This window comes from Parasteatoda tepidariorum, chromosome 7 (assembly GCF_982258835.1).
Source record: "Parasteatoda tepidariorum strain Cologne lab strain chromosome 7, Ptep-v5.0, whole genome shotgun sequence".
Lineage (NCBI taxonomy): Eukaryota > Metazoa > Arthropoda > Arachnida > Araneae > Theridiidae > Parasteatoda > Parasteatoda tepidariorum.
Genome location: NC_141761.1, coordinates 94506343 through 94528711, shown reverse-complemented (window position 1 = coordinate 94528711; position 22369 = coordinate 94506343). Strand labels below are relative to the sequence as shown.

General features: G+C 28.3%; 2 protein-coding genes across 2 annotated transcripts in view; one reads left to right on the top strand and one right to left on the bottom strand.

Moving 5' to 3' along the window:
- The first annotated feature begins 6187 nt into the window (after positions 1-6187).
- On the top strand, positions 6188-19755 carry LOC107443181 (death-associated protein 1 homolog). Its single transcript, XM_016056972.4, has 4 exons — positions 6188-6561; positions 14986-15100; positions 17341-17383; positions 19433-19755. Exons 1-4 carry the CDS (start codon positions 6510-6512, stop codon positions 19547-19549), a joined length of 327 nt encoding a protein of 108 aa, XP_015912458.1. The 5' UTR covers positions 6188-6509; the 3' UTR covers positions 19550-19755.
- Positions 19756-21173: 1418 nt separating this feature from the next.
- The window catches only part of ncm (pre-mRNA-splicing factor nucampholin), a 45055-nt gene continuing 43859 nt past the window's right edge, over positions 21174-22369 (bottom strand). Inside the window, exon 23 of the mRNA XM_043046869.3 lies at positions 21174-21270. Coding sequence (XP_042902803.2) covers positions 21233-21270 — 38 coding nt within the window. The 3' untranslated portion in view covers positions 21174-21232. The remainder of the gene's footprint in view (positions 21271-22369) is intronic.

Below are 22369 nucleotides of genomic sequence, written 5' to 3'. Positions count from 1 at the left end.
GCAAATTATTTCTTTCGTATATGGCCCAAAACTTGCAGAAATGTCATATTCTGTTGCTTAAAAACAAAAAAAATTGGATAATTTATTTGGTCATGTTACCAGAAACTTGTGATTGTTGCGTTAGCATATTTATTCTATCATTACATTTGTGGTGCATAGATTTTTGAATTATTATTTGCTGCTATTAATACCCCAAAAATGAGTTGTAGTTTTCAAGAATTTGTTACGGGTATCCAGCCAAATTTTTATTGTCAAATTATTTCCCGAACCCGACATTTACAAGGTACCTGGACCCAGCCAATTTTACCTGGTATCCAGTGCGGGTAGCACTAATTTATGAGTGACACAACCATATTCAGATTTTATTTTATAACCGTCGTTGAAAAGCAGACCCAATGTTTTGGGTATGCGACTACTAATTTTCAACTCCGTAGCCTTGTAATTTTGAACCCAATCCAGAAGACAAGGGAACTCCAGGATCAAGCATTGGGTGGAATGGGCTTTTTGATGGAACTGACCCACATTTCCGTTACATGATAAGGAAAACCTCCCACTGTTAGCCTGACGGCAAGGGGACTCTAACCAGGGATTCGTATAATCCAGAGATCTCTGGGATTCATTTCACCTCATTGGAAGGCGAATCCCAGAGATGATGCTCTATCCCCTGAGCCATCACGGCTCGTATTCTGATTTATAGTGATCTTAAAACTATTTATAGTTTTGTAAATCCATGTATTCTATCAGTTTCTTATCATAACTGGTTTAGGTACAACATATTTTACTTTTGTGCAGAATTTTAATCCAAGGAAACCTTGGCAAGATGGACAACTTAGGGACAAAGAACTAAGTTTGCTAAGAAAACGTGCAAATTCAGAAATCTATTGCTGAAAACTGTTGCAACAAAATTAATATGATAATTAAATTAAAAAAATTAAAATATAGGATTACTTTGAAATTTATTTAAAATTAATAAAATCGAAATGAATAAATCACAATGAATAAAATTCGAAGATAACTGTTTAAAAATACTTAATGTGTATTACCCTCATGCTAAATTTACTTTCAGCAAATAAATAAATACAATAATATGTTATCATTATTTCGGTCCGTAGTCTTCTTGTCATTTTATAGAAGTATAGTGGATAAACATTTCAAACATAACATGAATATTTACTTATAAATTTAACTCAATTACTTTAATGCTGTTACGAATTTAAACATCATTCAAAATTTATTTTCTTGTAAATAATAGCACCTGTTCAAACTGAGACGATAGTTAAGAATCTAATAGATTAATGTTTAGAATCTAATAGAATAACAATTAAAAGGTGTATAGCAATTAAAAACACGAGCAATGCACGTGCATCTTGCGTTTTAAGCCTTCTTGGATAGCAAAATTAATTTTCATTTTAGGTCTATTATTAAATAAAACACAATGACTGACTTAGTGCTTCATTTTCAAGTAAACTGGCTTTTACTTGATTTTTATTCTACCCGATCAATGGGCGAAGTGTTAAGCAATTTTGTCCCTACTCCTTAAGTTATAGTTGGGGCCTGTTAGTTTAGATGCATATAGCATGTTGCTGTAGCGCAATTGATTTTAAAAAATGATGCTTTGAGTCCCATTTTAAAATTCAATTATTTATATTGTTATTTATAAATAAATTAAAAATTCCTAAAAACAATTTCAAAAATGACTTCGTTTTAATCTTGCAGCATTAATAGTGGGTAACATGAGCGTTGTAGGCGGGAGACGACGACGGTGGGTATATGTCTTTCTCAGTAATTATAAATCTCTAATAGTTCCCCTCAATATTTCAGACAGGTAAAAAAAAATAATAATAATGAATCATCATCGATTTAAATTCACCGAAATTATAAACAAGTAAGCGATAAAAATATGATGAATCTCTTTAAAGATATTTAGCAGATATAAGAATTTCTTTTTCCTATGTGCGAAATTTAGAGAATTATAATGACTGTGTGTTTTAATTTCGTCCCCCACAAAAATTAAACACCTGTGACGTCTATATTGGATAATAATTTAAAAGCAAATCATATGCTCCATTTGCGAAAAGAGGACGGCAGGTACATGTATATCCCCTAAATAATTACAAAACTCTGAGAATTCCCCGCAATATTTGTGGCAAATAACGAAAATTTTTAGCGAAGGAGGACGGCGGGTACATGTATACCCCTTAAATAATTAGAAAACTCTGAAAATTCGCCCCATTAATTGAGGCAAATAAAGAAAACTTTTATGAAACATTATGAGGCTTAAACACAGTTAACTTAAAAATAAGGTAAGATGTAAAAAGCTATCTATCTTTTTGCAGAAATTTTGAAAACAGAAAAAAGTCTCGTTAATATCTCTTTTTTATGTATGAAATTTAGGGATCTATTGAAACAGTGCATTTTGATTTCACTCCTGACTAAAAAAAAAAAATAAATAAATAAATAAATAAATAAAATTCTTTCCCTGCGACGTTAACGCAAATAATGAAAACTAAACAGATTTCATAACATATTGGCAGAGATTATGTTAATGATAAATTTACTCGGATTTCCTTTTGAGTTTTCTTTCCTTTATTTTTCTCTAAAAAAAACTTCCTTTAATTTTATTTTTTTTAAACTGAAGCATCAATATTTATTTTTAATCTTAAAAACAGAATTTTAAGAAAATGCCATTAAAAACAATATACCGCAACAAGTGCTATGGCATTACACATTGTGACACCTTTATAAATTTCTGTCTATAATATTTCATTGTATTTTATAGTATTTTATATGTTATAGTATTTTATATGTTATAGTATTTTGACGTGTATCTTCACTTCTTATTCTCTTTGCTTATTTATTCTCAGACACCTAACGAGCATTTCGAAATTGTAATTAGCATTTTATTTAGAATTAGAAATATGTATTAATGATCTGGATGCTATAAAAGCGTTAATGACCCATCTTTTAATTCAGAGTGGAGCTTTACGGTGTGATTTGTTTTTACGGCTATTTTATGATTGTGTTGTTTTAAAATTAATTCTTTTCTTTAATAAATCTTTGATTTAATGATGTTAAAAATAAAATGTCGATAAAAAGTTTTTTGTGCGACACCTCGGCGTCTTCATCTCACATTAAAAAAAAAAAGAAAAAAAAACATAATGAGTTTCTAAATTCTTTCTGATTTCTTAGCATTAACAATGAGAAATGAAAGAAATTTACGTTAAAATGAAAGGAACAATTTAAATTTGTAAATCAGATTGTTTGTTAAATTTTCAACAATTATAAGCAATTAATAAATTTGACGCATTTTTGTATGAAAAAACTATCACACTTAAATTGAATAATAAAAAAAAAAAAATTTATTTTTTAAATTATTATTTTACAATTATTTTTTACATTTTATTTTGTGCATTCTAAATATGGAATGATTAGCAGGCCTCTTTTTTGCCCAGACAATCATCAATTTGAAGTTGTTAATAACTATCTGCGTTTTAAGACAATTGAATTAAGTTTTGCAGAAATTTACCAATAAAAGAAAGAAAAAAAACTTCGTTATAAGCTTATTATAATAATAATTCAAATAACGTAGTAGCACACAGCATAAAGTCCTGTTCGCATCTTTTTTTCAATATTTTTTTTATCAGAAACTACTTTGGAAACTTACGAAAAAACTTTCAAATTCTGGATTACGTTTCTTCAAAAAATATGAAAAGTAATTTTTAAAACATATTTTAAAGGTTAATTTAAAATAATAATCATAAAAAAACATGCTTTTTTTTTTGGATTACGTTTTACGCTATAAAAACATATTACTTCGTACATTATGTTGATAGAATGAGGCAAACGCAAGCTAAAAATTTCAAAATACGTAATATAATAATGATAATAATGCATAAAAATAATGCGTACTATTTTGTATTTCTTTGGGTCCAACACGGTTTGTAATTGCATGCAAATTGTGTTAGATAATTTCACTGGAAACGCAAAAATATAAAATTTATAAAATGTTGTTAAAACTTTTCTTACATTTTGAATGTAGATCAATCTGTTAAGCACTATCAACTGTGAATCAAGTAGCTACAATTTATTAATTTAACATATTTTACATGCGTCTTGCTGTTTATGAAAATATAACAACTTAGACAATGAAAATCTGACTACTCTCATTTATAAGTAGCGTTACTTATTGTTTTTAATTGTTATTGCACTCGATTGATACTGTATATGTTATTGTGAATGACCGAAATTGGTGGTTATTGACTTTCTCCGATGAATGTTGACAATCACATTGTCGCTTTGGTAAATGTCCGAAATATATACTAGGTCTAGTTAAGTGCCACTGCTCGGCATACATTTGCCGGGTATGCCTTGCTTCAAAGTTATTTTACGATTCAGTGCCTCTCCCCGGTATAATTTGCCTGGTACTCCGAACACTGATGTTTCTCCTAATCTATCCTCAGAAGATATTAAAATATCGAATAAATATAATAATATCAGCAAATAAATTAATATAAAATCGGATATAACAAATATTTCGGACATCCACCAAAGCGACAGTGTGATTGTTGACATTCACCAGTTCTCTTGATTCACGGCAACATATATAACTTAATTTCTCAGCAAGTGCAGTAGGAAATACCTTTGGAATTCTTTTATTTCAAAGTAACACTATTATACGTTAAAAAAGTTACGTTTTAAGACAATTGTAGCACCTTTAAATTTTAACTGCAAGTCTAATTCTAACCTACGTTAAATCAAACAGTAAACCTAAATCTATTAAATAAAAGTGCCGAAATTTCAAACGATAAATTTTTTAATCAAATTTAATAAGTTCTTACAGTAGATAAAAAATAATTGCAAAGGTAAAAACAGCAGTTTTTTTATTTTATTAATTAGCTTAATTTTTTAGCTTCCATTTTTTTTCTACATCCCTGTATACCGTACTATAATTTGCTGTTTAAGAATTCATGTAAAAATGATTAAGTAAATAGTGGTGTATATTTGAAAGCTGTAAATGTCAATTTATAAAAGAGACTAATAAACTATCATGTCAGTTTATAAACAAGACTTATAAACTGATATTTAAGATTAATATCATTATTATAATTTGAGTGATTATTTATTTGATAGTTAGACTCATTTATTACATTAACGCCTCAGAAATAACCAAAAGGATTCTTTTGAAGATCAAATTTCAGATAATTTTGTATTTTCATCAAATTTTTTGTAACAAATTTTATACCATTTAATAAAATGAATTTTAAATTCTTACATGATATCAAAATAATGTATGTTCAGATAAAAAAGAAAATATATAAATTAACGTTATTAAATGATGTACATTGTAAGCTTTTTTAGTCATAGATATTATAATCTGGGAAGATCGTCCTTACTATGAATTTTTAAAATCCTTATCAAAAATGAAAGTTAAAAAGTATTCCCACGGGGGGTCACGAATTAATCTTTAAAGGAGGGAAAGAAAAAAAAAAACATTAGCGAATTTATTTATTCATTAATTCGCGTAACTACACAGTTTGGTTTTTGCATTTCTTTTCCACATAAGTTCATTTTAATGATATTTAAACTTCAAACACATTATAAAGATAAATAAATAAATGAACAAAAAATTTTATTTTCTAAGAGAAAAATTACGAATCATTTAAAATAAATTAAAAAAAAAAAAAAAACGGATCATAATGGTATGTTTTTTTTTACCCAAGCATTATTCTTAAGTTTAATTACTGTTATAGAATATAATATCATTAGTATTGCGACTTATTTACAGAAAATAAAAAGAAGTTAAACCTAAACCACAAATAAATCTCTTTGACGACTGTCTATTTTTATATGAAAAGAATTAGTTGTACATTTTAAATTATTGTTATGTTTTAATAATTTTTGCATTAATTGCAGTGTTATAAATTTTTCAGAAATAATCATAAAATAATTTGTCCTTATTGTTAATCATAAATCCTTGTCCTTTTTGTTTTGACAAGAATCAAAACGGAAGAAGCACTGTCCGAGTGCATTTGACCAAAAAGAAATCAATGGAATAAAAGTTGATAAATTATCCCGCATATTTATTAATTTGACGTTAATTTTTAAACCTTAAGTATCGCATAAGGTTGTTAAACAAGCCCACTTTTCTTAGTCCAAACCAAAGATAAGCGAACTTTTGCTAACGTTGTGTAATTGGCGTATGGCGCAACCTTGGATGGACGCAACCTTGTCCGAAGAAGAGCTAAATTTTGCTAACGTTGCGTAATACGTGTTGTGTGACGTGCACATCACGTGATTATTTTAGCGAATAACAAGAAAGTATGATTTGACGATAACTGTTTATTATTTTGCTGTTTTTAATAAAAAGGTGAATGCCAACCGTAACCGCATCATCTTAAGTTTTTGTGTGTAAAGGTGACAGATGGTTATCGAGTTTACGTGGCGTGATATTTAGTAAGTTAACGAGAGTCGTGTTATTGTATTTAAAAAAAATAAAGAAGTTTGAAACAATGTCTTCTAGTGAAGAAACAACTGAATTGAAGGCTGGTCACCCTCCTGCAGGTAATTTTTATCTGTAAACATAAAATGTTTGCTTTGTGATACGTTTTGCCATCTTGTCAAAACAGACCATTACGTTGCATTGCATTGCTTATACGTCAATTCAGTTTATCCATTCCTTGTTATAATGTTTAAGTAATTGAGTGTATTTTTGTTTAATAAAAAGTAGTATGCTCAACTTTGCAATTTTTTAGAACTATTTATTTCATAAAGGGTTAAAAACTGATAAAATTGGAAAACGCAATGTTTTGTCATTGTTATTCAATGTCACAACAGATCATATCTTGCTCTTAAAACATTAACTGTGTGGATATAGCTATGTTTTTTTCTTTTTTATTCCTCTTTAATACTTCTGCTTTGTTTTGACGTGTTGACAAGTTTTATTTTGCTTTTATTTTGTATTTGAGATGTTTACTTTCTCTTTTTAAGTATAAAAGAGTATATTTGCTATCGCTTGATATGCATGTATCTTAATTTTCGTTACATATAAAAATTGTTACTGTAAAATTTGTGCAGTTAATTTATTCAACAGTGAAGTATAGTGATAAAGTAAATTAAATATGAGTATATTTTCTATGGTGCAGACCCGTAATGTGATAATGAGCTCAATATCTCAAGCTAATTTCATTTTATATTTTGACCAAGCTGCAGAAAAGGCGAATTATTGTTTTTAATTTTGTGAATTTTCGCAAGTTCAAAAACCAATCTGTGATGGTAATTGACACAAACACATATCGATGTGAAACATTCTCCATTCAGTTGTGTAGTTTTAAAGTATTAAAACTACACTATGTAGTTATATGCATGTTAGAAGGGGATAACCGGAGCTCATTAGTCAAATAATGTATTATATTAGAAGGGGTTTTGTCTCCAAACCTACACGCCTGTCTCAATTGCATGTGTCAATAGTTATGCTATATATTTTATAGTCCTCAGAAACAATACATCCAACCAATCTTTTTCTATTGGCCTAAAATCTTAAGTCGGTTTACGTTTTAGTTTTTCATTTTTAATCTAAATCTTTAGGTTAATTCTTTTGCAAAACTTTTCAAGTAAGGGATAGTGCAATCGCATTCCAATGAGTTGAACCAGATTCGAATCCCATCGATGGCTGGTCTATATGAATTCCGCATCCGACTTGCACTGACCACAGTGTTGACGTGAAATATCCTCATTGGTAGACGGATCATGGGTTAGAGTCCCCTTGCCGTTAGGCTAACTGTGGGAGGTTGTCGTGTTTTTCTCTCCCTGTAACACAAATGCGGGTTAGTTCCATCAAAAAGTCCTCCACGAAGGCTAATTTCTCCCAATACTTGATCCAGGAGTTCCCATGTCTTCTGCAGGGATGAGATTCTTCCGCGGATTCGCGGATTTCCGCTTTTTTTCAGATTTTTCCATTTTTCCCGCTAATTTCCGCTGAAATTTTTTTTTGCCCAAGTTAAAATGTTTTATGAGGAATTTAATTTTCCGTGGAGGGAAATTGTTGAAGTCCCTTTTCCTCCCTCTGAAGTTTCTCTAAAAATCATTTCCTTGGGATAAAACTGGTTGACCTTTATACAGGGATGAGATTTTTTGTCTCTCGAATTTCAGCCTTTTTATCAAAAAGTCCGATTCTCTATAAGTTTCGTTTTTTTTATATAAATATCCCATTTTTTTTTTAATTCAGTCATTGAAGTAAAATAATTATATTTATTTACGATTTTCAAAGATAAACAGAAAATTCAATCTACGCCCTAGCTGCTAACCCTTCCGCATTTTTACTTATTTTAGCTATTTTCTCCGATTTCACGCACAGAAAATAAGATTTTCAGTATTTTTTATCCGTCGGCTGGATAGCTGGTATTTTCGTAATTCAGATCTCGATTTTTATTCACGCGATTTTAATATCAATCATCGATTTTCGTATTTACCTGATTTAAAAGTTGCACATTGCGATTCTTATTTACGCTATTTAAATATCGTATATTATGATTCTTATTTACGACATTTAAAAATCCAATATCGTGTTTTGTATTTATGCATTTTTAAAATCTCGATTTTATTATCAAATCTCGATTTTCGTATTTACCTGATTTAAAAGTTGAACGTTGCGATTCTTATTCAGGCGATTTAAATATTGTACAGTGCGATTCTTACTTACGAGATTTAAAAAATCAATATCGCGATTTGTATTTACGAGCTTTTAAAGCCCTATGAAGCAATTCGTATTCACGTGAGCTTAAAATCCAATATCATGATTCGTTTTTGTGGTTGTAATATCGCGCGATTTAAAAATTATGCATCGTGATCAAAAAATTAAAAAATCATGATTTGTATTTTCGCATTTTTTAAATTCGATGTAGAGTTTCATATTTACGTGATTTAAAAGTCTCATATCGGGATTTATATTACATGGTTTACAAGTTTAAAAATCGCACTTTTTTGTCAAAATTTTATATATATATATATATATATATATATATATATATATATATATATATATATATATATATATATATATATATATATATATATATATATATATATATATATAATTTCTTTTTTTCCTTTTTTCTTTCTTTTTTTTTTTTTGTTTTTTGGATTTCCTCTTTTTTACTTTCTGACTACTCTCATCCCTGCTTCTGGATTGGGTTCCAAATTACAACGCTACGGAGTTGAACATTAGTAATCGTAAACCCATAAATTGGGTCGGCTGTTCAACGATGGTTATAAAATTATGAAAAGTAGGTGTTAGTCAGGTTGGTAGGGTAGGGTACTGGGCCCATGACTCCCCATGTAGCCCCATGAATTATACTCCTTTTAATTGTTATTCTATTAAATTCCAAACATTAATCTATTAGATTCTTAACTATCGTCTCAGTTTGAACAGGTGCTATTACAAGGAAATAAATCTTGAATGATGTTTAAATTCGTAATAGCAATAATAAAGTAATTGAGTTAAATTTATAAGCAAATATTCATGTTACGTTTGCAATGTTTATCTACTATACTTCTATAAAATGACAAGAAGACTACAAACCGGAATAATGATAACAAATTATTGTACTTATTTATTTTCCAAAAGTAAATTTAGCATGAGGGTAATACACATCAAGTATATTTAAACAGTTATCTTTGAATTTTATACATTATAATTTATTCATTTCGATTTTAATAATTTTAAATAAATTTCAAAGTAATTCTATATTTTAATTTTTTTTATTTAATTATCATATTAATTTTGTTACAACAGTTTTCAGCAATAGATTTCTGAATTTGCACGTTTTCTTAGCAAACTTAGTTCTTTGTCCATAAGTTGTCCATCTTGCCACGGTTTCCTTGGACTAAAATTCTGCGCAAAAGTAAAATATGTTGTGCCTAAACCAGTTATGATAAGAAACTGATAGAATACATGGATTTACAAAACTATAAATAGTTTTAAGATCACTATAAATCAGAATACGAGCCGTGATGGCTCAGGGGATAGAGCATCATCTCTGGGATTCGCCTTCCAATAAAGTGAAACGAATCCCAGAGATCTCTGGATTATACGAATTCCGCATCTGACTTGCACCGACCACAGTGCTGACGTAAATTATCCTCATTGGTAGACGGATCATGGGTTAGAGTCCCCTTGCCGTCAGGCTAACTGTGGGAGGTTGTCGTGTTTTTCTCTTCCTGTAACACAAATGCGGGTTAGTTCCATCAAAAAGTCCTCCACGAAGGCGAATTTCTCCCAATATTTGATCCAGGAGTTCCCTTGTCTTCTGGATTGGGTTCCAAATTACAACGCTACGGAGTTGAACATTAGTAATCGTAAACCCATAAATTGGGTCGGCTGTTCAACGATGGTTATAAAATTATAAAAAGTAGGTGTTAGTCAGGTTGGTAGGGTAGGGTACTAGGCCCATGACTCCCCATGTAGCCCCGTGGCAGAATCACGGCGACATGGTCGCAGAACGTTATCTAGTTCTTGCAGAGAGATTTATCTTTTGTAAAGTACAAATAAAGTTTATTTTTCTGCAGAAATTTTCGAATTATTTTTATCTTTTCTTCAGCATTATGTTCAAGAGATGTCTTTCTCGCACATTGGAGTGAAAAAATGCTTGTGATTTTTCTATTCGCCTTTGATAATAATGAAAAAGAATGCAGTCATTATTACTATTGATTTCCACATAGTTTTTATAATCCGATATTTTTATTACAATATTATTTATTACAACAACTGAATCTCGAAATGAAAAGCCCTTTTCATTATCTGATTTGCATGGTTTCGTCGTCAATCTTTTTCGCTCTGGTAGTTACTGCTACATATTTCACAATTTTTAAATTATTTTTTTTAATGTGATAATGATTTACAAAATGTGAAAGAGGAAATAATTCGTGTGTTTTCCCCCTACAAAATGCGAGAACATCACCCATAATATTAGAATAAAAAAAATTGCATATTTAATTAAAAAATTATTTTATTTCATCCAAAAAAAATATTATTATTTTGTTTTGTTAAATTTTTGAAGCTTCTGTTACTTTAATTTAGTAACATGTATATTTGTTATTTTTAAAAGTATCTTGCAGAAAGATATTATTAGTAGTATTCACAGAAAGTCGGAAAAAATTCTGCCACAGGGCCTGATGAACTTTAATTGTGACTGATAAACTTTAAATCTGTTGATTCTCAAAGTCCTCCATGTTCCCATAACAAATCATACCTCTGGGGGTACTGATCCAGGAGTTTCCTTGTCTTCTGGTTTTGGTTCAAAATTGCAAGGCTATGGAGTTGAACATTAGTAGTCGTAAACCGAAAATTGGTCGGCTGTATAAAATATTAAAAAAAAAGGAGTGCATGAGGGAAAAGGGTTTACTCTTGCTTTTCGATATATTTAACACATTAATAATTTTCATATTTTATTTGTAAATTAGTAAAATATCTAAACATGAAAACATTCATTTGAAGTTCATTTTGTGTACTAATAGCAGAACTAATTTATATTTATTTAATTGTAAATTGCTTCAAGATTTTGATATTAGATTTAAAAACATTAAAATTAGTACACATATTACTATCAGAACATCCATCTTGTGTACTAAGGCATGATGTCAAAGTTCATCCTCACTGTTTATCATTTTTCAGTAAAAAAATACAATTTTGTAGTTAATCCTGGTCCTAACTGTTATTGCAGAAGTGCCTTGTTCAGTTTTTTTCCTTATTAATTATAAAATTGCTTGTTGGAAAGACCTGTAGCAGAATTTTTTGGGGCTTTTTAGCGACAAACTTCCCTAGCACTAATATTTTCCTTAAAGATACTTTAACAATTACTAATTTAAAGTAACAGAGATGTTGTGTTTACAGAGGCAAGTATATAATAAAAAACATGTAAAAAATTTTAATTGTAAAAATTTTTTTAAAATTCTGATATAGTTGCTGATTTTCTCACCTTTTGTAGGCGGGGAAAATGCACTAATTATTTCCTCTTTCAAATTTTGTAAATAATTACTCAAATTAAAATTTGTAAATGAATTAAACTATAATAAATTAAAATTCGTACATAAATTAAAAATCGTAAAATATAATATGTGCTGTAACTCCCAAAATAAAGATCGATGACGAAATAACGTGAATAGGACTCTTTAAATAAGAGATACTCAAATAAGTGTATGTAAAACATGGTGTTCTTTATAGGAAAAAAGAAAAGAAAGAGCATTTCTTTTGCGAATTATCTTTTAAACTTTTGCGATTCCTGAATTTTTTTATTTTATATTAATTTTAAATTCTAGCTGAAGTCAGTCATTACAGATTTTTTTTAAAAATCTCAAATGAGGATATGTCAAGATTGTTTCTTTCCTCTCTGATGGGTAAGCGACATCTTTGAACAAAAGTTCCGCTGAAAAAGAAAAATTTCTCAAAAAATTATTCAGATCGGAAAACCAAAACTTTTTTCCTTTCCGAAATGAATAATCTTTCTGCAAAAGCTCTGTAACGCTCTGTGAGAATGTCGTCCCAATTCTGACACAGGGCCGGAAAATACCTACAAGTTTTAATCTCTGAATTCTTGATATTTTTTTTTGTTTTTCCTCAAGTTCTAGCTGTCAAACACATACAAAAATGGATAAATTACCCTCCAAAAAAAGGAATTTTTCAGACATTTGTTGTTTTTGTTGTATAGTTCATCTTAATCTGTCGACAATAAATTAACTTTTGTTAGAACTTATAATGCATCCATTAATAAAAAAACATTTGGGATTTAAGTTGTATAGTTTTATGTTGATTTTGTGTTTGTTTTTTAATTTTTTTTATCAATTTCGTAATTTGTTCATTTTTAACATATAAAGACGCGACATAAAGTTTTGACTGTAAATGATCATTTAAATTTCCCCATTTAATTTTATTAACAAATTATTTTTAATATGCATTCAAATTTTGCACTATTTATTATATTGCTTCAAAATGATTTATTAGTAAAAGATTTGCTTTTGCTTCTAAAATTACAAAAATTTTAATTTTACTTAAAAACATAGGTTTATAAATTGGAAAGCAAAGTTTTTATGCTTTATGAAAAAATCTGGAGAGTGAAAAACTCAAGGGATTCAAAATTAGCTCTGTGAAAATGAAAATTTTCACAGAAAACAGAGGAATTGTTATTTTAGGACTTTTATGAAAAATTCTAATGTTTTAATTCTTTAAAAGGTTTATAATTCTTTAAAGCATTAAATTATTTAAATTCAAGAGCGGATTTTAGGAGTATTAATATGTAGGTGATTTTAATATTTAATGGAAACAGAAAGTATGTACAAATTGTTTTGTATTTATATTGATTATATGACTTGAAGTTTAACGTGTTTTTAAGATTTTATTTCTATTTTCCGTCTATTACTATTCTGTTTTCTCGGCTGATATATTGCATTGCAGTGTACCAATTTCTTTCATTAAGTTGTTGCTGCTCTAATTAATCCTTAAAAACTTTTCGAGAAAATTTTTTCTAAAACTATTTCTAGAAATAAGGTAGGAATTCTAAAAAAGCTGCTATAAATTTGCTTTAGAAAATTTTATAAAAATTATTTATAATAAAGCATTTTATTGATTAAATCTTCATAAGTTATATAGAAGAAAAACAAAAAACTAACTAAAACTTAAGAGAAAAAATGTCGGATTTCTGAGAATTTATTCCCATAGTTTTCTCTCCAGGTATGAGGTCAAAACTTTAGTTGCAGAAATAGCCTGCTTTTTATGTATAATACAAAGTCCCATGTCCAGACGTCCATTTACAGGAAAGGTCTCTTTTCCAGGCACTTTTTAACAACCAAAGCTCTTTTTCCCTTTTTCAAAAAAAATTTTTTTTACACTTGCGTTCTGTTTAAAAAAAGTATTCAGGGATAAGAATAACCTGCTTTTTCGCTTCTTTATGATTTTTAGAATTTCGATTTTAATTGTTTCCGCTATAATTTTAAAAAATAATTGGATATCACAGGAACCAAATCTGGCATTTCACTACAGCACACACAAAAAAAAATCTCTTATTTTTTTCCTCACAAATCTCTCATAGAAGGATTATTACCATTTAGAATCAAGCACTGAATTTCAGAGAACATAAATTTTACATTTTAAAAAAATTGCAGGTTTGTTGAGATGAAATTGTCACAACTAAAGCAGGAATTCAAAATATTCATAAGCATGATTCGGAATTCACAGGTTGTAATAATATTAAAAATGAAATCAAAATTTTAAAAACTAATCTATGTGGAATTCCCAACCTGCTGAAAATGCAATTGACCAGATCACGTGAACAATAAAATTGTCGCAAATCATTGCTTCAAAAAGTGATTCTGCTAGTATTAAAAAACCCTAAAAATGCGTAGTAATAACTGATAAAATGCGCTCATAAATCCACGCGGGATTGCGAGTGAATGGTCAATAATTGAGTGCAAGATTCGAAATTAGCCGAACAAAATAATATTGTAATAAAATTGTGCTGCAAAAATGCTGCAATCACTCACACCACATGGATTTATTTGTTGATTGAAATTGGTGTTAATTATCTTCTATTTTTAATTGAATAAGGATATTTTAATGTTTACCTTAAACACCTATTATCTAGAAAAATCTATTTTCTGGACTTACCAAAGTCCAGATGATTTTGTGTATGGAACTTTCCGAAACTTTTACTACCTGTTAAAAGTTAATCAAATTTAGAATGTACAGAAATGGTGTACTTTTTTTTTAAATAAAATATTTAAATACCAACAGCAAACTTATGTTTTATTTTGTATAAATTATATGAAAATGCCCAGACTGTATGTTTTTGCCTTTATTTCTAAAGTTATTACGTTTCTGTAATCGTAATTGACAGACTAATATTTGCTAGGTGTTTAAAGATAATGTAGTTGATATATTGTCAGGATTTTATTTCAAGTTTTGCAGTTTGGGTATTTATGCTTGCTTTTAATTTTTAGTTAAAGCAGGAGGTATGCGAATTACTCAGCATAAGGTTCATACCCATGAAAAACCGGTTGAAACAAAAAAAGTTGATGGTGAAGAAGAGGAGGAGGAAGAAGTTGTAACTCCTAGGTATGAATATTTCATATCATTTACATATTTAATTGCATCGTATTTCTCATCGATGCTTACCCACTTATGGAAAGGATTCTGAGCTTTTGATGTTACTTTCAGAAATGAATAAAAATCTCTAAAAATTTTCTGTAATAACTTCAAAGAGGTCTTTTTTTTCTTCTTCTCAGTTAAAATCTTTAATGGAATAATACCTGACTAAATATTTTTGATAAAATTGGGGAAACTTTTTTTGTTTCTTGTTGCATAAGATTTTTTAGAAGATCTCAGATACTTTTGTATTGCTGTTTTCAAATCGGCGATCTGTTTCTCTCACCAAGCTCTAGTTTTTTAAAATGGCATTTTTAGTCTTTTGTCTAACTAGATATCTGCTAGGAGAGCTTTGTTATTATGAACTGTTTCTTTGTGCTACTGAACTGGTGATATTAGAGAAGTGCCCCTAGCCGCGTACAATGACATTCCAATTATAGCTTTCTATGCAGCTTTAATCCTGATGGTGTGCCCTAACTCCCAGAAGTTTGTTGCAACATTTATGTGATCCTCCTGTTACATATAACGTTTTTAAACTTGTACATTTCGAAAAAAAATAGATTAAAGTATTTTTAAAAAAATCTGTAGCTTAGAAGCAATACTAATTTTAGATTTGAAATTCCCACACCCGAATTAGGCAATATCAAGTATTTGCATGAATGCAACAATTTGTTCCCTTGTGTAATTTTTGTAAATTTTTTTATTAGAATTTAAGCATGTGTTTTGTAATTCTGATAAATTTCTACATAAATTTTTTAGATACCTTAATTAATCAGATTACTGGTTCAAGATTTAAACTTTTTTTTTCAGCATTAATGTTCAAGTGTTAAGGTTTCATAAGAGAAAACTACCCATCTATTTACATTTTATGCTTGCTCAGAAAAATGTTGTAGATTACACTTGCCAGTTTTTATCTTTTGTGCATCTTTATGAATGGAGTCTGTAGTAAACATTGGATTTTTATCTCTGAAATGATATTGTTAACCTGATAACTGAAATCACATTATCAGTGATAATCTCTTATTTTCTACCTTAACTGTCTTACTTAATAAATACTCAACTAGTTTTATATGTGTGATAATTTTGAAAGATGCATGTAACAAAATTAAAAGAAAAAAAAATTAGGTTCTTGTAAATATTCTTGTGCCTTTCTTTTTTAAATCTTTAGACCTACAAATAAAATAATAAATCTTAAGTGCCTTGTTTTAATTTAGTCCTTAGATTTCTATAAATTGAATTGACTTATTCATTCAATAACTTTGAAATTTGAATGAATGTTGTTGCATTATGATAAATTCTCATATACCAGGTATCAGAATTCAAGGGAAATAACTAGGGAGCTTTCTAGTTTGAACAACTCAAGTTGAAAAAACAATGTAAAATGAGGAATTGCTTGCATTTGGATTGCATGCTTGTTGTGTTGATTGGTCAGGGAAATTTATTTTCATAAAAGTATTTATTCCGGCAACACTTCATTCTTGTGTGCTCATATCTTAATATGCTGAGTTACTTAAGTTTTCAAAAAGATTTTTATATTTCAAGATATTGTCTTTGTACATTAGCTTTAAAATGTAAGCAATTTGAGTCAAAAAAGTTCTGTGGGGTTGGGGGAGGGGGTTTACAATGAAATTTCATTGTGAAACTTAATTTTAAACATTGTTTTGCTACAGTAAGATACAAAAATGCTTTTGGTAATTTAAGTAATTGTTTGCTTTTTAAAAATGTTGTCTAGTTGGTCTGTTTTTAGTTTTGAATCTGGTTTTTTTTTTTTTTTATGTATATAAAATGGGGAAGCACTTTGATAACTTCACTCACACAAAGCTAGTTATATCTGTTACAAAACCCTTTGAAAACTTTTACTTATGACCTAACTTTGTCTGTTAAAATTTTTGAGTTCGTTGTTTGTTATTGCAAACCTTTTTTTTTTTTTTTCCAAATTGAAGAATTAAGACATTTATAGAGTAACATTTATCTTTAAAAAAAGGTGAGATTGTCAACTTCCTCATTAGAATCTTTTGTTTACTAATTATAATAAAATTGTATGACAATAATAATTAAGTTCTCATAATTGGAGTTTTATTAAAGCTATAATTTTTGTAAAACTTAATTTTAAAAATATTGGTTAAAAAGTTAAAATATATTTATTTTTACTATTAGTGTTAATATTAATCTTTAAAAACTATTTTAACATGTTTGTATATATATTTCAGTCCTCCTAAGCAGCAAATAGTGATTTCTGGAGCTATAGCTAAAGTAAGCACAAACAGTTTTTATGTTCCTCATTTGTCTGTGTTTACTACATTAAATGCTGTTTTGTTCTATGATTTTGTATATTATTATAGTCTTAATTGCGTAAAATGATTGCTAATACCTGTACTGCATCTTAAAAATTGTTTGAGTTTATTCTTGAGTGGACATAGTTTTTTTAAAAAAAAAAAGCTATGCAGAAGGAAGTTACTTACTGAATTTTATTTATTTTGAATCTGAAAAGAACTAATCTTTGGCACTCGAATAAGTAAATGTTTCAAAAACTTTTGAATTTGTTGTTGCTAAGTATTTTGTCAAGTGTCACTCATCATTTCTGTCAGTGAGGAACATGTTTAAAGCAAATATAAACCAAGAATTTATTTTCAAATTATTTTATTTTGCCCTTATCTAATTAAGGATTTTAATGATAGCCAAATCATTGATCTGTAAGAATCCTAAAATAAACAATTTTTTTAAAGTTTTTGTTTTGTAAAAGCAAAATATTGACTGAAAGAATTAGGTTTAGATCTCATTACAGAATATGTAAAAAAAAATTTTTTATATTTTTTTAATATATCATAAAAATATCTAACTGTTGCTTCTGGATTGTTGGGAGATATAAATAACTCAAAATTGAAAATCTTAGTTCATATAATTTTTTAAAACTTAGTAATTTCTGTTGAACAGTTTTTGTTTTTAAGAAATATTGCTCTCGGTTTTAAATTTATTATTTCATTTGGAGTAATTAGAACTAGCATTTGGTTGAAACTTTATGTATGTTAAGACCGAATGGTAATATTTTTTAAAACAGTCTTATAAATATTTTTTTCTTTTTGCAAATTCCTCTGCTAGTTTTTATTGAATTTTCCCTTTCCTCTGTTTCTTTTATTGCTTATATTTCATTTTTATTAATATTTTGAACTGCATACTTTACTTACAGGTTGAGGTAACATCATAATTTAGTTTGCTAAAATGTTGTTTCCTAATCATGACTGTAAATGACTTGAACAAACCATTAATGCAACTGAAAATTTTTCTTAAGTGTCCTATGAATTTTCATGATTGCAATTGCAGAACATTATGAATTTTTGCAATTTTTATGCATTTATTATCCAATTATGAGGTTGCCAAACATTTTTAAAAGTTGCAATTTCTTTTTTTTAAAGTAGAAGTTAAATTTTTATGAATATTTAGCTTGCGACTCATGTTAATTTTACCACAATTCTGTCTGGCAAAGTGTAAAGTATTCAATACTTCAGAAACTAATATTTTAACTCTAAACTGTTATGTAAACATTTTGCGCAGTGAAACTTGTAATTAAAATTACCTGAATTTGGTTAATTCAAACAAAAATGCAACATTTGTGCAGATTCTTTGCTTTAAAACTAGACGAAATTTACAATATTTGAATAAAAATCTTTGAACCTAAACTAATAATAATAAAAGCTCATACTGTCACTGTCAACATTGGGTATTGATATTTTCATTAAATTTAAATTTTATAGAATCAAGGCTGAATTAGATCAACAATTCATACATATCAGGTTCTAATATCCTAGAATGTTTTTTATTTTTTATCTAAACTAATCTACTTTACTGAATAAATGATGCACTTAATGTAAATAACTATTTCAGATTTCAGTAAATAGAAAATTGGGTTTTTAGGTTATATATATGAAATAAAATTTTTCACTTGTGTAATATTAATGACTCAAATTTCCACTTAATAGTTTGGTTTAAGTGGGAATTCATGATATCGAACTTGGTTTCTTCCATCTTTCTCTCTTTTCTAGTTTGAGCTAGACCTCACTTAGGTTGTAAACATTTACTTTAAACTAAAATAAGACCTTTTTTTTTTAAAGAGTTTTTAAAAAATGTTGAATACAAACTTTTGAACAGACTTAAGCAATACCCTTTTTTACCAGAGTAAAGGAACTATCATTGAGGTGTTAAATCTTGGTAATGTAATACAACAGCTTGAGCCTTAATCTGATGTCTCTTGATAAAAAAAATTTCCTGCTTTGTTGATACTATTTTGATTTTATTTTTTTGAAGGGTGATGCAGATTTTCCAGCAGAAGCTATTCAAGCATTCCACAACAAGCCAATGCCTGCACATGATTTTAGACCAGCTAATAGTAGGCCAAATATTATTCATCAGCCTAGGAAGTAGAATGTAAATCCTGCTGTACGATACAATGTTTGTTACGCAATCTGTTAACTTCCATGTGTTGGCTGCTGCTTCAAAAGACCAATATTGTTTTTTTTTTTTTTTATTATTGGGAACATTTTTGTTATATTTTTATGAACTGTGTTGACAAAATCAGCTGTACTGTTGATGTATTAACAGATTAAAGAATTAAAGATTTTTTCAATTAAGTTTGATGTATTTCTTGGAGTCTTATCGCTTTTTCTTTTTTTGAAATACTCAATGATTTTTGTGGAATAAATGGGAAAGAGGACGTGACTGAAGGTTATCTGGTATTTTTAGAAAAATGCCTTGAAACTTTTCAGTTTTCGCAATTTTTAAGTCATAAAAAAGAACATACATATTTTGCTTAAATACTTATTAGCCTATATTCCTTGAAATATATCTTATTAGCTCTATGTTGGCACTATTAGACTTATGTGGTCAAGAATCTAAGGCGAAAAAGTTATTCTTAGAATTTTGAGTAACTGTAATGGGGTACAGTAGGCAAATGCTAACTGTACACCATTACAGTTTTCTTGACCTTGGAATCCCCACAGTTTTGACCCCAAGTATGCTTTGTACTCATTTTGAAGGTCTAAGTCAGGCTTGCCCGGTCCGATGATAGAACCCTGAACATGTTGCTCGGGAGAGCGAAGCACTACCACACAGTCACCACATATTGCATTTATTTTATAAATACTACATACAAATTTATTAGTATATTTGGTACAATTAGAAGTTATTTAATCAGGATCTCAAACAACACACTGGGTGTGGCAACTCTCAACATTCTTAAATTATTTTTTTATTGAAATAGAATACTGCATTGCGATAAATCAGTGATAATTGAATTATAAAATTTCTATCTTAAAATTATCTAAGTGTTTCAAAATACCCCTTTCTACAGTTTTTCTCTGACTAACACTATTGCTGATGCAAAAGAAAATTGCAGTATAATAGGCAGAATTAACAAAATAAGTTTAGGATTTTATTATACGGTACAGAACCCATTATCCGGAAATCAGAAAACCAGAACGAAATTCGATAAAATTTCCCTCCATTTTTTTTAAAAAAATGTTATTTTCCTCATAAGATTTTAGGATTTTTTCTTTTTTGAAAGATGTTTATCTTACCATCATTTTAGAAATAATCATTAGTGTATTACTTCACCGTTTTTTCTTTTTTTTAAGACTATTTCCAAATTTTTTTTTTGTAGTTGGGTTTAACAATAAAAAAAAAACTGCTTTTTGTAGCGATTCAGAGATCCGGAAAAATCAGTTATCCGGAATAGCGATGGTCCGGATAATCGGTTCCCTACTGTATTATAAAAACTAAAAACAATAATGTAACAGGTTATATAAGGATGTTTTAATGTGATAATTTGAGGTTAGAAACATTTCATAAGAGAAAAATCTGTTCAGTCGCTCCTTGGTTTAGAGTTGCTAATGTATCATTAGATAACATAATATTTTATAATTATTTTAAGTTGAAAGTTATTACATAGCTACTGGTAACACAAGGCATAGAAATGCTACAAGGCTAAAGTACTAAAAAAACATGTAAATTTTTTACAATGAGTTGTATACAGAGATAATTATAAAACAAGTTATTTAAAATAAATTTATTATGTACAAATCAAAATGATACAATGTTATTACTGAGTTGTCATTTTTTCTGTCTTTTCTGAGTTTGTTTTCTCCAAGCTGTAATATAATTAAAAAAAATATTAAATTCTCATATTATATAAAGTATAATATAGTTAAGTAATGAATAGTAAAAATTCAACTTCATAAAATGTATGTTTAAATACATAAGAATTAATTATTAAATTATTTAATATGAATATATTAAATGTTAGCCCTGATTCATTTTAACAAAAGAGTATATCAACGCAATCACAATATAATTATTATGTTATTATAATAACAATGTTTAGTTAGATAATGTTATTAGTTCTGCAATGTAATGAATCGAATGACGGTATAAACAATATTGCATTTTTAAATTTGCATTAAGATGTCTGTAATGCAAATTTCACACATGAAGTAAAATATTATACACTGCTACAAATTAACTACATGACATTAAAAAACAAAATTATTTAAAGGAAATTTTATTATTATACAATAATTCTTCAAAACAAAATGAAAATATTTTGAGAAATAAAAAATTTCAGTAAGATCTTCATAAGGACGAACTTGCACATTTCTGTAAATGTCTCATAGATGTGTTATCTATGAGGCATTGTCAACAAAATGTAAATATTTAGGCAGAGTTTGTTGATTTAAATCGCCGATTTAAAAAAATTTATTTTGAAGAGAAATCATCAATTTAAACATCACAAAATATTTTAATATTAGATTTTTTTATTGATCTTCATAGTTTTCAAGTTTATTTTAAGTATTTTGCTATCAGGGGTCTGTCCAGGCATTTTGTAAAAAATCTACCCACAATTAGTGAATCTAAAAGTAATGTTAAGTCACATTCTTTCAACCAGGGTCCTGCTTTGGTGAATTTGTACCAGGGTTCTTGCTCAATTATTTCAAAAAAAAAATTAGGACTTTTTTAGGACTAAGAAAAAAAAATTAGCACTTGATGTAAAGTAAAAATAACATACTTAATCTATACATGATATTAAAAATATACAAATAAAGTGTTTCACGATTCATGAAGTAAAAATTACATAAATAATCTATACATGATGCAAATTGCAGCTTAATTTTGTCACAATCTTTTTCCCCAATTTTCTTTTTTTGACTTAAGTAATTTAATATGTTTCTCATTTTTAGAACACACTTGCTT